Consider the following 12,246-nt stretch of genomic DNA (forward strand, 5'->3'; position numbering starts at 1 on the left):
AATGCACCGTGTGTGACCGTGCTGCTGAGCCTCTTCTTTGCACGTCTTGGGACCTCAGAGCTGCTAATCGGGCATCTTTCATGAAGGCAGTGATCAAAGCATCTTAAGATGATGCTCTGTTTATTTCTCTGATAGGATATAAACACCTTATAGCAGCAGGGCTTCTCTGCTGAATGTTGTTAGGAAACATCAATTTCCAACTAAATCTGCACAACTAGGGATGTGTAATTTAGGCGTTGGCTGAACTTCCATTAGCAGTGGAATCGGGTAATTGCAAAAGCTGTAAAAATGGTCACTTGAGCAAAGATGGTCCACGTTTTTTAGATTATTTTTATTCCTGTTGAGGTGTGGAAGGTGTGCAGCGCGTGCTCATGCAATCCTACCTCCCACCTAGTGCTGCTTTCTGACAAAACTGACGTTTTTCTGTGTGAAAGGTCCTAGTAACTGATGTATACCTTGGTGAAAAGGCGAACAGCATGAAGCCCTGAACACGGCTTCCAGCGGGGGCAGGGCCGGCTGCGGGCCGCTGCTGCGAGCCCCTCCCTGCGATGTGCCGGCTGCCCCGCGTCGGCTGCTTCCGTCGCTCTTCGGCTTCGCTTCGGGAGTTTCCGCTCTGGGGCCCTCCCCGTTGTCAGGGGTAACGGGGAGCATCGGAGCGAGCGCGGATTGGGGTGGCGCGGCCGCCGCAGGCAAGAAGCGGGCGGGAGCGCGCTGCGGCTCCGGGCCCGGCCTGCGCGGGACGGGGCTCCGGGAACGCCGTGCGGCGAAGGCTCCGGCGCGGGGCGGGCCCGCACTGGGCGCGGGGCGGCCTCAGTCGGGAGTCGGGCACAGCGGGGCTGAGCGGCGGCGGCCGGGCCTTGCCCCGGCGGAACCTCCCCTGGCCGTGCCGGGCAGCGCTGCCCCACGGGCGGGAGCGCTCCGGGAGCACCGCGTGTCGTCACGCCACGTTATGGGATAATCTTCCCCTTTTCATACAACTGTGAGTTGTAGTAAAATTGTAACGCGCCTAGGTTGGTAGGTGCAGCCAAGCACGGCTCCTCTGGCCCAAGTTCCCGACAGCTACCTTCCTGCTTCGGTCCGGGAGCCGAATGGACGCGTCAGCGGTGTTGGATGCGCTGTGAGCCGGCAGAGCTCCGAGTGCGGCGTCCCCGGGCTCCTGACGCCCCGAGCCGTGCCGGAACGGCCGCCCGGACCGCGGCTGGGCCTCTGGCAAGGTAGGAACGGGGGCAGAGAATGACTTTGAATCTCCCTCTGCTTTTCTCTGTTGCATTTTCTATGCATTGTTTCAGAAGTGTCCATCACCGATATCCTCGCTGATCCATGCGAGGGAGGGGATTGTTCCCCTGTGCTCTGCCCTCGGGATCCCCCAGCACAGGAAGGATGGGAGCTGCTGGAGCGGGGCCAGAGGAGGGCATGAGGGTGCTCAGAGGCTGGAGCACCTCTCCTATGAAGAAAGGTTGAGGAACTGGACTTATTTAATGAAGAAGAGAGACTTCGTTGTGGCCTTTCGGTCCTTAAAGGGAGCTTATAAACAGGAGGTCTTTAAGTCCCTTCCAACCTAAGCCATTCTGTGATTAAACAGATCAGATAGGTGGGCTTGATCACCTTCTATGCCAACCCACTGCTGAACTTTGTGAGAAATTCTTCTCTCTTCAACCTTGGAAAAAAAATAGGTTGTGGCATGCCAGAAGCTCTTGTGGAAGGCAGTCCTCATTTTTCACTTTCTTCTTTGAGCAGTAAAGGTGGATAACGAATTTCCAAGATGATGGCAAACATAACGTTGGTTTGGTGCCTGTGTGTAGTTCATGTTGCTGACAATGTCAGTGGCAAGGTACAGAACCACCAGGCTATTTGAAAACATTGCCTACCTTTCTAACACATCTGATCAAAGGTGCTGAATCTGATTTGATTTTTCTTTTTGGGGGGGAGAAGACAACCCTCTTAAAGCAAAATGTTTGTTTTAAGCAAAGATGGAATATTTAAACTGAAGAGACTTAAAAGAATTTCTGTGTCCAGTTTACATCCTCTGTCTGTGTCTGATTGGTGATCTGGGCAAATCTGCTGTACCTGCATGTGCCTACAGGTTAACAACCCATGGCTGAGCTGTTCTTAAGAGACCTTCATCCCCAGAAATGTCAAGGGAACTGTTTAAACCTTTGACGGGTTATTTTAATTTCTTAATTCTCAGGTCTTAGCATTTTTGCTAATAACTGAGGTGCTTAAAAGGTGGTTGTCTCCGGCTGTTTGTTTTTAAACCAAGCCAATGAGATTGTACAATGCAAATCCCAAAAACAATTTCCATATGTAAACTTTCAAAGACCAAGTGACCCTCTTCATTTCTGAGAAAGCTCTGAGAAGTGCACCGTTTCAGGTTTGTTTTCCTTGGAAAACCATCACTTATTGAGGGCTTTCATTCAGATGTAGTTAAGTTGTATGGGTCTTGCATGATTTAAACCTATCTGTCTTGTGATTCCAGCGGTGTAAGCTCCAAAATGGTGACAGCTTTTAAAGATTATTTTGAAAGAAAGCTCAGATGTGGGACTTCACAGCCTGAGATCACTCTACACATTGTTCTCTTCAGATATGAAGTGCTAGAAATACTCTTGAAATAACTCTGAGCTTGCCAGTGTGTTCTCTGAAATAAATCAGTGTAAGCCACTGAGAAACCAGGTGCTAGTCTGTGCACACTGTGGATCTATGGGCTACAAGGCTCAGTACTCCTTGCTACTCTTTAAAAATACCACTTTGACCTTTTTAATGTTCAGTACGTAGTGCTGTAAGATAGTGATGTGGTAGCTTCGTTTTTCTCCCTGTTTTTCACATACTTCCCTGTTAAATACCTGTTTTTCTCATGGCAGCTTCTGCTATGGCTGTGTACGTGGATCACCGAACAGAAGCTCCTGATTCAGTTGCCTCCCCTTCTCTTATAACATGGCACTCCATTCATCCTCTCCTGGCAGTTGCTTCTGTCAGCACAGCATCGGGAGGCTGTGTGGATATCTATCTGGAGCAGGTGAGTAAGCAGCAGCTTTGAAACTTCACTTTTGCATTATGTACATCTGCAGTTCCAACTTGTACTGGTGATGCTTACCAGTTTGCTTTTTAGGCTTAACAATAGAGTGGTCACATGCTTCTTTTTTCTCTTTTTAAACTTTTATGTGAATGAAGTGTACTCAGAAATGAGCATTGAAAAAAATCATTCTTCCCCTTGAGCCTGAGCTGTTTTGCTAGAGCCAGCTTGTGCCATCTGAGAGGGTTTAGACAGGTATTTGCTGTGCCTGCTCTCATAAGCTTTGCACGAGTGGCTCGGGTAGCACTTCAGTTTGCACAGTTTCCAGGGGAAAATAAGAATCTGTGTTACTTAGGGAAATGGTACAGCAGATGTCCTGAAAACATTGACATTTGTTAATATGAGTAGTCTATAAAATGCATAATTGTCAAAGTGCTTTATGGAAAACTGTCATCCACATTTGACAAATAGGAAAATAAATATATGGAGGTGTTAAACAATTTGCCTGAAATAATGCATCAAACTATGCACAGAGGAGAGCCTACTTTTTGGAGCTATTTAAGCATTAGTTTATTGTATTCTCGGTGAAGAGCTTTATTTATTTATTTTAAATTGAATTGTGGTGGGGGCTGTCATATTCTTACAGGAATCCAAGTCTGATGTATGGTGAGAGCTCTTTGTGCACACTGTGAAGGAGGAATAGCCTGGCAAAGCAGAGTGAAGCAGTCACTTAATGCCACTGTGTTTTCAGAACATATTTTCAAGGGGATGTGCTGCACGCTGTAGCACACCTATGCGTGTGAAATAGCCACAAATACTTGGTGTAGCCACTTGTGTCTTACCAGATGTTCCGTTACACGTCAGTTCTTTTAGACAAGAAAATATCTTGTTGGCTGGCAAGAAAATCCGATTGTTTAGCTGCATTCTTGTATTGATCCTGCACTTTATTTCCATTTGCAGGGAGAGCACGTGCCCGACACACATGTGGAGAGGAGCTCTCAGGTCACGTCGCTTTCCTGGCACCCTTCCAGACTGATCCTGGCGGCCGGCTGGGAGACTGGGGAAGTTGTCATAGTTAACAAACAAGACAAGGAGCTCCACGCTGCGCCGCCAAATCACAACGCCAAAATTACCATCCTGAACTGGAGTAGCAATGGCTCCCGCCTTGTGTCTGGTGATAGGGTAAGCAGCTCCGCTGTCAAACCTTGGATCTGGAAGACAGTGCATGCCCGGTGATGGAAAGGGTTATGGAATGGATTGCTAAGGGAAGGAATAGTTGCAGAAGCAGGGAACAGATGCGTTTCCTTGCTTTAGGTACAAATTAAAATGGTTAGGGAGTGAAAACAAATCTAATTGTGTTAACTTCTGTCCAGTTCTTTCAATTTACCTTTAATTGAGCTTCTCTAACCTCGCTGGTTAGAGCAGTAAGCCAGGATTTTGGGCTGTTTGATGCACGGAATGTTTGAGGTGTGGACAATTTGAATTATTTGCGCCTGTGTTTGCAGGAAGTTTGCATGTTAACAATACACTAATACAAGTTGAACTTACTGTATGGAAAATGTTTTGGAAATGCTTGAAATGTCAGTCTTTATCAATAAGCTTATTGTCTTTTATATAGTGAAATGAGATTCTAACAATAGAGTATCTAAGATTCAGGACTAAGTTTTCATAGAAGATTCTGATCTTGGCAATTCTTGAATGAGCATATGGTGCCAACGTGCTTTTTTACATTCTTTCTGATAAACCTGAACGTGTCTAAGAATTTTAGTTCTGTTCTTTTAGGATTTTGACCTGTGATTTGGAGGGAAATGTGATTTTTACATCGTTCTTGGTAAAATTCTGTTGCACTTGCTGCGTTTGACAGAAATTAAAAATTGTGAGTTGCAACTGGATTTATCCTCTTAATTAGAAAAGAGGAAATGTTGCCCAAAGAAAGGATAACAAACTGCAGCTGAGAGTTTATGTGGAGAATATGTTAATGTAGTTGCTGTTTACATTCAGGTTGCACTTAGGAACAGACTTCTTCAAGTTGATTTTTGGTGCCGGATCGCTGTAAGTCTTCTTAAGACAGAGGTGATAATTCTTAGAGGCAGTAATACCACTCCTTTTGTTGTCTGTATTAACGAAGCAAAATGAGGTTGAACTTCGCATTGCAAGTTGTGGTTTTGTTCATGCAGTGCTCACACAGAGGACATCCAAATGCCATTTGCTTCCCTAAGTGTGAGCATAATAACAAAAATAAATAAAGTTCCGGCTGTGAAGCTGCAGCGTAGGTCAGCTTGTGGGACTGTTAATGTGTATGACATGCTGATGGCTTTTTGCATCTCTGCCTTCTTCATCCATAGTTTAATGCACTGCAAGATGCTTGTTGTCTCCAAAATCTGTGCCAGGCTCTAAGATTTGCACAGTGGTTGCACTTCGGTGTGTGCTTGTGTTGTTGCTTGCAGAAAAAGTCACAAATTGAGTTTGTTTGTGTGATAGTTCTCACCTATGCTGCAAATACATGTTATAGAAAGCATCTGCATTTGAACAGAAAAATATACTCACTGTCTTATCCCTAGCTTTTATATTCAGTTGAAATCAGTTTATATTCAAATAAACTGATTATATAAATTTCAGTTTATATTCAAATGAAATCTTAAGAGTGTAACCTGTCATAATAATGTTCAGGAACAATTTTGAGGTTTGTTTGTAAGACTGAAGTTCTGTTTTGAGTCAGGTAAGCAGGTAAAAGTCAGACAAATGTAGTTAAGGGAAAGGACAGACTGCAGGGCTATGAAGCTCTATCATTGAGAAATGGTAGAAGTTTTGTTGCTCAAAAAAACTTTTAAAATCAGTCTGAAAGAGATGGGGCATCATTATTTTCCAGCACCAACTTCCATCGAGTACTATTGCATTAATTAGCTAACTAGCCTTGCTTTCTTTAATTTGTGATTCTCCTAATTAAGTTGTTTTGAAGAGTGAAATGTCATTGTACTCAGATGGCTGCTGTCTGAAACAAAAGGAAGGCTCCAAACTTTGGAAATTCTTTACCTGCACAAATCGTATGCATTGTGTGATTTAATGTGGGCCCTGCATAGGCCCGTGCTTGTCTATATCAGTTATGTGCATACTCAGGGATGCTTTTCTTAAGCTTTACTCTCCTGTAACTTAATATTTTTTTCATTTATCAACTAAACTACTTGCAAGATAAAAAGTGGAAAGAGAGCTAGTTGAGTAAATACCTGCAGCAGGAAACAAGGCTGTTCCACTTAATTGCTCTGGCAGTGTCATTTTACTAAGAATCGATAAAGCCAACAAGTATTTTTAGATAATTTGATTTTAAATAGGCAAATAATGTAATTTAAAAAAAAAACCAAAAACATTTTTGTTTCTTGTTTTTTAGTTGTACAGGAGAGTAAATAACGTATGCCAGTTAAACGAAAGGGAGGTATTGCTCCATCACTAAAATGACATTCTTGTTTGTGCTGAGTAGGAAGAGTCTGGATCCTCATGTATGTGCAATGTGAGATGAATTAACCGTTGCCTTTTTTTTTTTTTTTTTTTAAGCATGGCATCTTGTTTCTATGGAGAATGGACCAGCGAGGTCGAGTGCAAGGTCCTCCCGTGCTGAAACACGAGTATGGAAGATGTCTGTCTCACTGCATCTTCCGACCACCCCCTCCTGGCGAGTAAGTGGAGTGTCCTGCCAGAGTGCAGGTGGACCAGCTCTCTCTTGTGCCACAGGAAGAAAAGCCCATTCACAGAGCGTTTAAAAAATCATAAAAATACAAAACTGTCCTAGTTGTCCTCTGGTTCCAAGTTTATCTTCCTCTCTGGTTGCAACAGAGGCTGTGTTCTGTATGCAGCAACAAATCTTCATTTTGTCAACACCCTTCTCACTGTTGCTGTTTGTTCTTCTTTCTTTAGTTCTTCACAATTAGTGATGTTTGCTGATTAGAAAAGCACAGAGCACACTGGAAACAGATATCTATGAAATTATTGGCAAGAATAACTGAGTTCTTAAATATGTCTTTTCTCTCCAAGCAAGTAATAGTGGTCAGCTATTAGTAGTATTAAGAAAAAAAAAAAAAAAGAAAAATGCAGATGTTTCACATCTCTCTAAAAATAATAATGCTTAAAGGGGAGAAAGAAAGGTGAAGCAGTACAAGTGAAAGCTGGTGCTAAATAAGCTTTATATCTTTTGGGGGTTAGTTGGTTTCCAACCAGTGTACGAAACGTCTTTCTTCTGCCTTTGCAATACTATGAAATATGCATTCCTTTCTTTAGGATGGAATGTACTCTGTTATGTAGGGCACTGGAAATGAAGTATCTCTTGTTTGCAGAGACTTCCTACAGCTGGCAAAAGCTGCTGTGAGTGGTGATGAGAAAGCCTTGGATATGTTTAACTGGAGAAAAGCTGGAACAGAAGCACCTCTGAAAATAGGACTGCAGGAGGGACTGTCCTTCTTTATCACCTTGATGGATGGTAAGAGCAAAAACACTTTTCCAAGCTGCTGTAAACTTGCCTGTTAGTGGTCCAAAACAGTTCAATGCAAGTCCTACTTTCATATATACAGCTGGAGGGAGTATTCATAAATGTTGAAGAATGTTTGCTAAGAAGTGAATGCAATGATGGAAATGTTAACGTCTTCAGGGTGAGTCCTCCCCAAAAAGAGCACCAAAGGTGTTTAGTTAGTCAAGTGAACAAAGAAATGAGTGTAAGGAAAGCAATCTCTAACACCCAAAACGTAGGTGAAATTAGAAGCTGTCAGCATTTATATGAAGCTGAAATATTCCTGTTATGTCTTTTTTTATTTTTTTTCTCCCTGTGCTTTGGTATGATACTTCTGCATAAGGTGATAAAAAGTCTTCTCTGGTTTGTCCTTTCTAGGTTTCTTCCTGATATCCTTTCTTCCTCTGGCATATGTCTCTCTCTCCCGTTTTTACTCTTCCCTGTTCTGTTTTATTACCAACTAGTTTTCTTCCCACTCAGTCGTTCTCATGATGCCTTTTATCTCCTGCTAACCTGTTATCTCTTGGGAGCAGAGCCAGAGAGTGAGGCAATCACTGTCATGAGTACGTAATCCTCTCCATTCAAGTGGTAACTACTCCAAAAATCCATGGAAGTTATGCTAGTTCCACTGCTCAATTACAGCATGATTCAGTGTTTACGCTCATTATGACAGTGGAATGAGACCCATAATTAACACCAGCATAACTAACTTCCTTATGGTTGCTGGGGTGACATTGTCTAGCTGTATGTTTGCCTTGCACAGCAGTGGGCTCTACCTTAATTGCATTTGTGAGGTGTAAGCTTCTTTACTAAATATGAACCATTCAAATGAAAAAGAGTTACAGGACTTTTTTTTTTTTTAATACAAATGTAGAAGATGAAAATCTCTGAATAGCTGTGTGCTTGTTAGCAGCTGCTTTGAAAGTGAGCATCTGTTGGTGCACATCTCCATCTAGAGACGGACTTGGTGTCTTGCAGGGGGGTGTACTCAAAATTCTCTTTGTTTCTCGGGCCTCCTGTTTAAACTTCTATTTCCTACCATAGGGCAGTGGTGGTTTCTTTTCTGAGCTTTCTCATTGCTGAGGTTGATGCATTTTGGACACGGTTCTTATTTTAGACAGCGGTCACTCAGAATGGGTGAACATTTTCATAGCGTTTAAATGTGATCTACGGTTGTGATTTTTTTATCACAGACTAGTCTAATAAAAATGAATTAAATTACTGCTTTCAAATTTTTAATGCTTTAAACATTGTTAATGCAGTTTTAAAAGATCTCAGACTTGACTGAAACCAGGAGAGCAGCATCTTTTAAAGCTAAATTGGAGTGAGCGCCTCAAAAAAATAGAAAACATCTCCTGTGTTTCGAGTACGAGCCTAGATCTATTGCTGTGCTCAAAATGCTGATTGCTGTAGTTAATAATAATAATTTGGATAATATGTGATGTGAGATACTGATCTGAAGAAAGGATGCCTGAGTTGTTAGCAGTTTTAAAAGGTTGCTTTGCAATGTTCCCACAAGCACAACAAATCTTCAGTGCGGAGCATTTGAGATGGCTGGCGCGGGTCTTGGGACATAATGTGAGTGCTGTAAGGCTTCCTGATCTTCCTGCTGGTGGACCCGTGTTTGTAGCTGCAGGGATCTGTTCCCTGGCCTTGCAAACGTGGTGTGAAGAATGCTTTGTGACCTACTTCCAGATTCTGTAGGTGGTAGACTCATACAAGTATGACTGCAATAATGAATGCAACTCTCTGTGTGATAAGGAGTGCTGCGTTGGAGAACTGTTTAACAAGAGAAAGTTCAGTGTTTATTTTAGGTAGGGAATTAAGCAGCATAAGGACAGGTGGGACAGGAGTTTGGAACTTTTTTAATGTAGGCAATATAGATGATGTGTAGAGAGTGATAATGCTTGCAAGGGTTTTGGAAATTATAACATTCTTTAAAGCTACATCATATTACACTGTAGGTACAGCGTTTCAGCATAGATCCTTAGTGATCAGTCTTACACCTTTGTTTTCTACTTCAGCTGCTTTTGGGCATGTTTCATTTCACAGGCCTTCTTAAATTTGCAGCGAATTAAAATGCTACATTGATATACTTGTTAAGAAATGGTATATATGTAACACTGACATCTGTCAGATTGCAGCAGGTGGTTTCAGTAATCCCATTTGCAAACTGCTGGACTGCTATAGGTTTTTTCTCTGCACAGCTCTGCCTAGGACTTGGGTGTTACTACAATGTAAGCAGATAGTGCACCCTGCTTTAAGTGTTCCTGGATAAGACACAATCCTGTTTGCCTTTTAAGATTAATTCCTCCTATACCTAGTTTTTTGTGAAACCCACATGGAAAAGCTGCTCGCAGTGTGTGGTGGGATGCTTTTGAACAATGAGGAGCTTCATATGCGCAGGCTTCTGTAATCTAAACTCTGCTGTAAATGGTAGTAATTCTTACCTTCTTTCACAAATTATGAGTACAGTAGATTTCAGAAGCCATCATTGGGCCTTCACATACCTGCACACACATGCAGAAGGTGCATTTTTAATTGAAAAAGATTTGTGATGCCATTTAAATGGTTTGCATCTGGATTTTCTAGATGAGCGAAAGAGAATAATTTTGATTTATTGCTACAGTCAGCTGTTGTAATTGTCTGTATCCAGAGACAAACTGCGAGACATCAGTTGTGGTTATTTTTCTTTTGGCACTCGAGGACTCTTTTATTGGAGTAGCAAGGAGCAGATTTGATTTTTTTTTTTTTTTTTATGGCTACAAGAGCTGTTAACTAAGAGCTGTGTAACTTGTTTGTGTGTGCTACAGGTTCTGTGCACTATGTGAATGAGAAAGGAAAGACAAGCCATGTATTGTCAGCTGACAACCTGGTACAGAAGCTTCTGTTCATGGAGAAAAAAGATGCTTTAGTTATAATAACAGAGAACCTGCTGTTGTCCTTGCATACAGTTACTGTCGAGGGAGATGCCAAGGAGCTCATGAAGGTAAGAGTAAAGTAAAATTGCAGTATTTAATCTCTTCTTAGGATTTTTCATTATTATTTCCTTCACCCAGAAATGAATCAACTTTTTTTTTCTCAGTTAATACTGCAGTGACCAAACATGTGCCCATTTAAAGGTGAAACAGAAGTCTGTTATTGAACTTGGAAAGATGGTTTTTGTCTTGCTATAGAGTTTTGTCTTAGTTTCTCTCATTGTAATCCTACGTTAGTTTTTTTACTCTTTAACTTGTCTTACTGAATTAAAAGGTGATATTCTAAAAATCTATCTGTAAACTCAGTACAATCAAATGGTTGTTAAAACATTTCGTGGAGAAATAGTTCAATATTACATATATAATATTGATATGTCCTCATTTTCATCATCCCCGGTTGCCTTCTATTTCAGATTAGCAGGAGCAGTACCCTCCTCGCCGTGATGTGCTCTTTTTCTGTAAATCTGAAAGATGGTTTTGTTCTCACTTTGTGACAGCGTCCTCTACAGCTGCAGAAGTCTCAGAAGACTTTAAACAGAAACTCCCAAGTCACAGAATTACTTTTGGGTCGCTGCATTGTTATTTTTATAGGGCTGAAAACAAAACTGTCCTCTTCCAGTAGGTACAGCCATCTTGACTCAACGAGCAGATGAAATGCTGTACTGTTGGGGCACACTGCTTCGAGGGTGAAGAAGGACCTTCATATTTTTTTTTTTCTGATTTTCTTCATCTAAGTTCAGAAAAGAGTGGGCACTTTTATGTTACAGGAGTGTCAGCTGTTTATTAATTGTTACTTATTTTTGACTAGAAGTAAGATCTGGTATTTTGCATTTAACGCAATATTAATCAAATCCTCACAGATCTAATACAAGGAGAAACACTGTTCCTTACCTACTTGCCTGACTGCAAAACTTTTTTTAGTAAATTTATACATCCTATAGTTGATAAGTTTAATGGTGGTTGCTTCTTGGTCTCTGAATTATCACACAGGTCAGGGTTTACGTTTGAACTCTGGGGTCACACTGGACAAGTCAGATGCTTAGGCATTCAGCGTGTTGGTTCTACCTTCTGTCACTTCCTGGATTCATTTTTGTTAACAGGTGAAGTTGAGTGGGAAGATTGGTAATTCTGCAGACATCATTTTAATAGACCACAGCCTTATTGTTACAGCAATGGGTGAGGCAGTACTCAGGTAAGAATCCCATTTTTAGGCTGTTCTTCCTGCCCATGAGAAATCCAACCAAGCAGTTTCTGGTCTGCAGAGCGCTGAAGTTCTTACTGAAGTGGTAGTGTCTTTTTTTAAAAAAAAACATAGAAACAAAAATGGCAATCTGCATAAACAACAAAAAAATGAAGATGCTCTTGTTTTGCTTCACAGAATAGAAGGAGCTAAATTACATTTTTCATCCCTGAGGAAGAAAACAAACTCCATGTATTTTCCTCTCTCCAAAGTATTTTTATCTTATCAGCCAGTGCTACCTGGACTGGTTCCTTTCCGAGTGCCTTTCTCTATTCCTCTCTTTTGTTTTTTGGGTTGTGTGGCTTTTGGGTTTTTTTGGCGTAAGAAAGCCACTTTACTGTTCTTTCCATCTTTATTGTCTGATTCTTATGATAATTATTGCAATAACAACAAGAAAAAGAGCTTGTTTTTCAGGATTTCTCTATTACTGCAATGTAACACAAGTATTTTAGTAATTTCTTTCCATAATTCTTTAAACAAGTATGTTACTTTGCTATGCTGCTATCTTATAATGTTCTATAGT

General features: G+C 41.5%; 1 protein-coding gene across 1 annotated transcript in view; it reads left to right on the plus strand.

The window, feature by feature from the left end:
• Window positions 773-12,246, plus strand: part of IFT140 (intraflagellar transport 140) — a 79,809-nt gene continuing 68,335 nt past the window's right edge. Inside the window, exons 1-7 of the mRNA XM_021412126.1 lie at window positions 773-1,214; window positions 2,859-3,013; window positions 3,971-4,192; window positions 6,560-6,681; window positions 7,336-7,478; window positions 10,319-10,494; window positions 11,584-11,675. Coding sequence (XP_021267801.1) covers window positions 2,867-3,013; window positions 3,971-4,192; window positions 6,560-6,681; window positions 7,336-7,478; window positions 10,319-10,494; window positions 11,584-11,675 — 902 coding nt within the window. The 5' untranslated portion in view covers window positions 773-1,214; window positions 2,859-2,866. The remainder of the gene's footprint in view (window positions 1,215-2,858; window positions 3,014-3,970; window positions 4,193-6,559; window positions 6,682-7,335; window positions 7,479-10,318; window positions 10,495-11,583; window positions 11,676-12,246) is intronic.

The sequence above is a fragment of the Numida meleagris genome, chromosome 13 (genome assembly GCF_002078875.1).
Source record: "Numida meleagris isolate 19003 breed g44 Domestic line chromosome 13, NumMel1.0, whole genome shotgun sequence".
In the NCBI taxonomy this organism is placed as follows: domain Eukaryota; kingdom Metazoa; phylum Chordata; class Aves; order Galliformes; family Numididae; genus Numida; species Numida meleagris.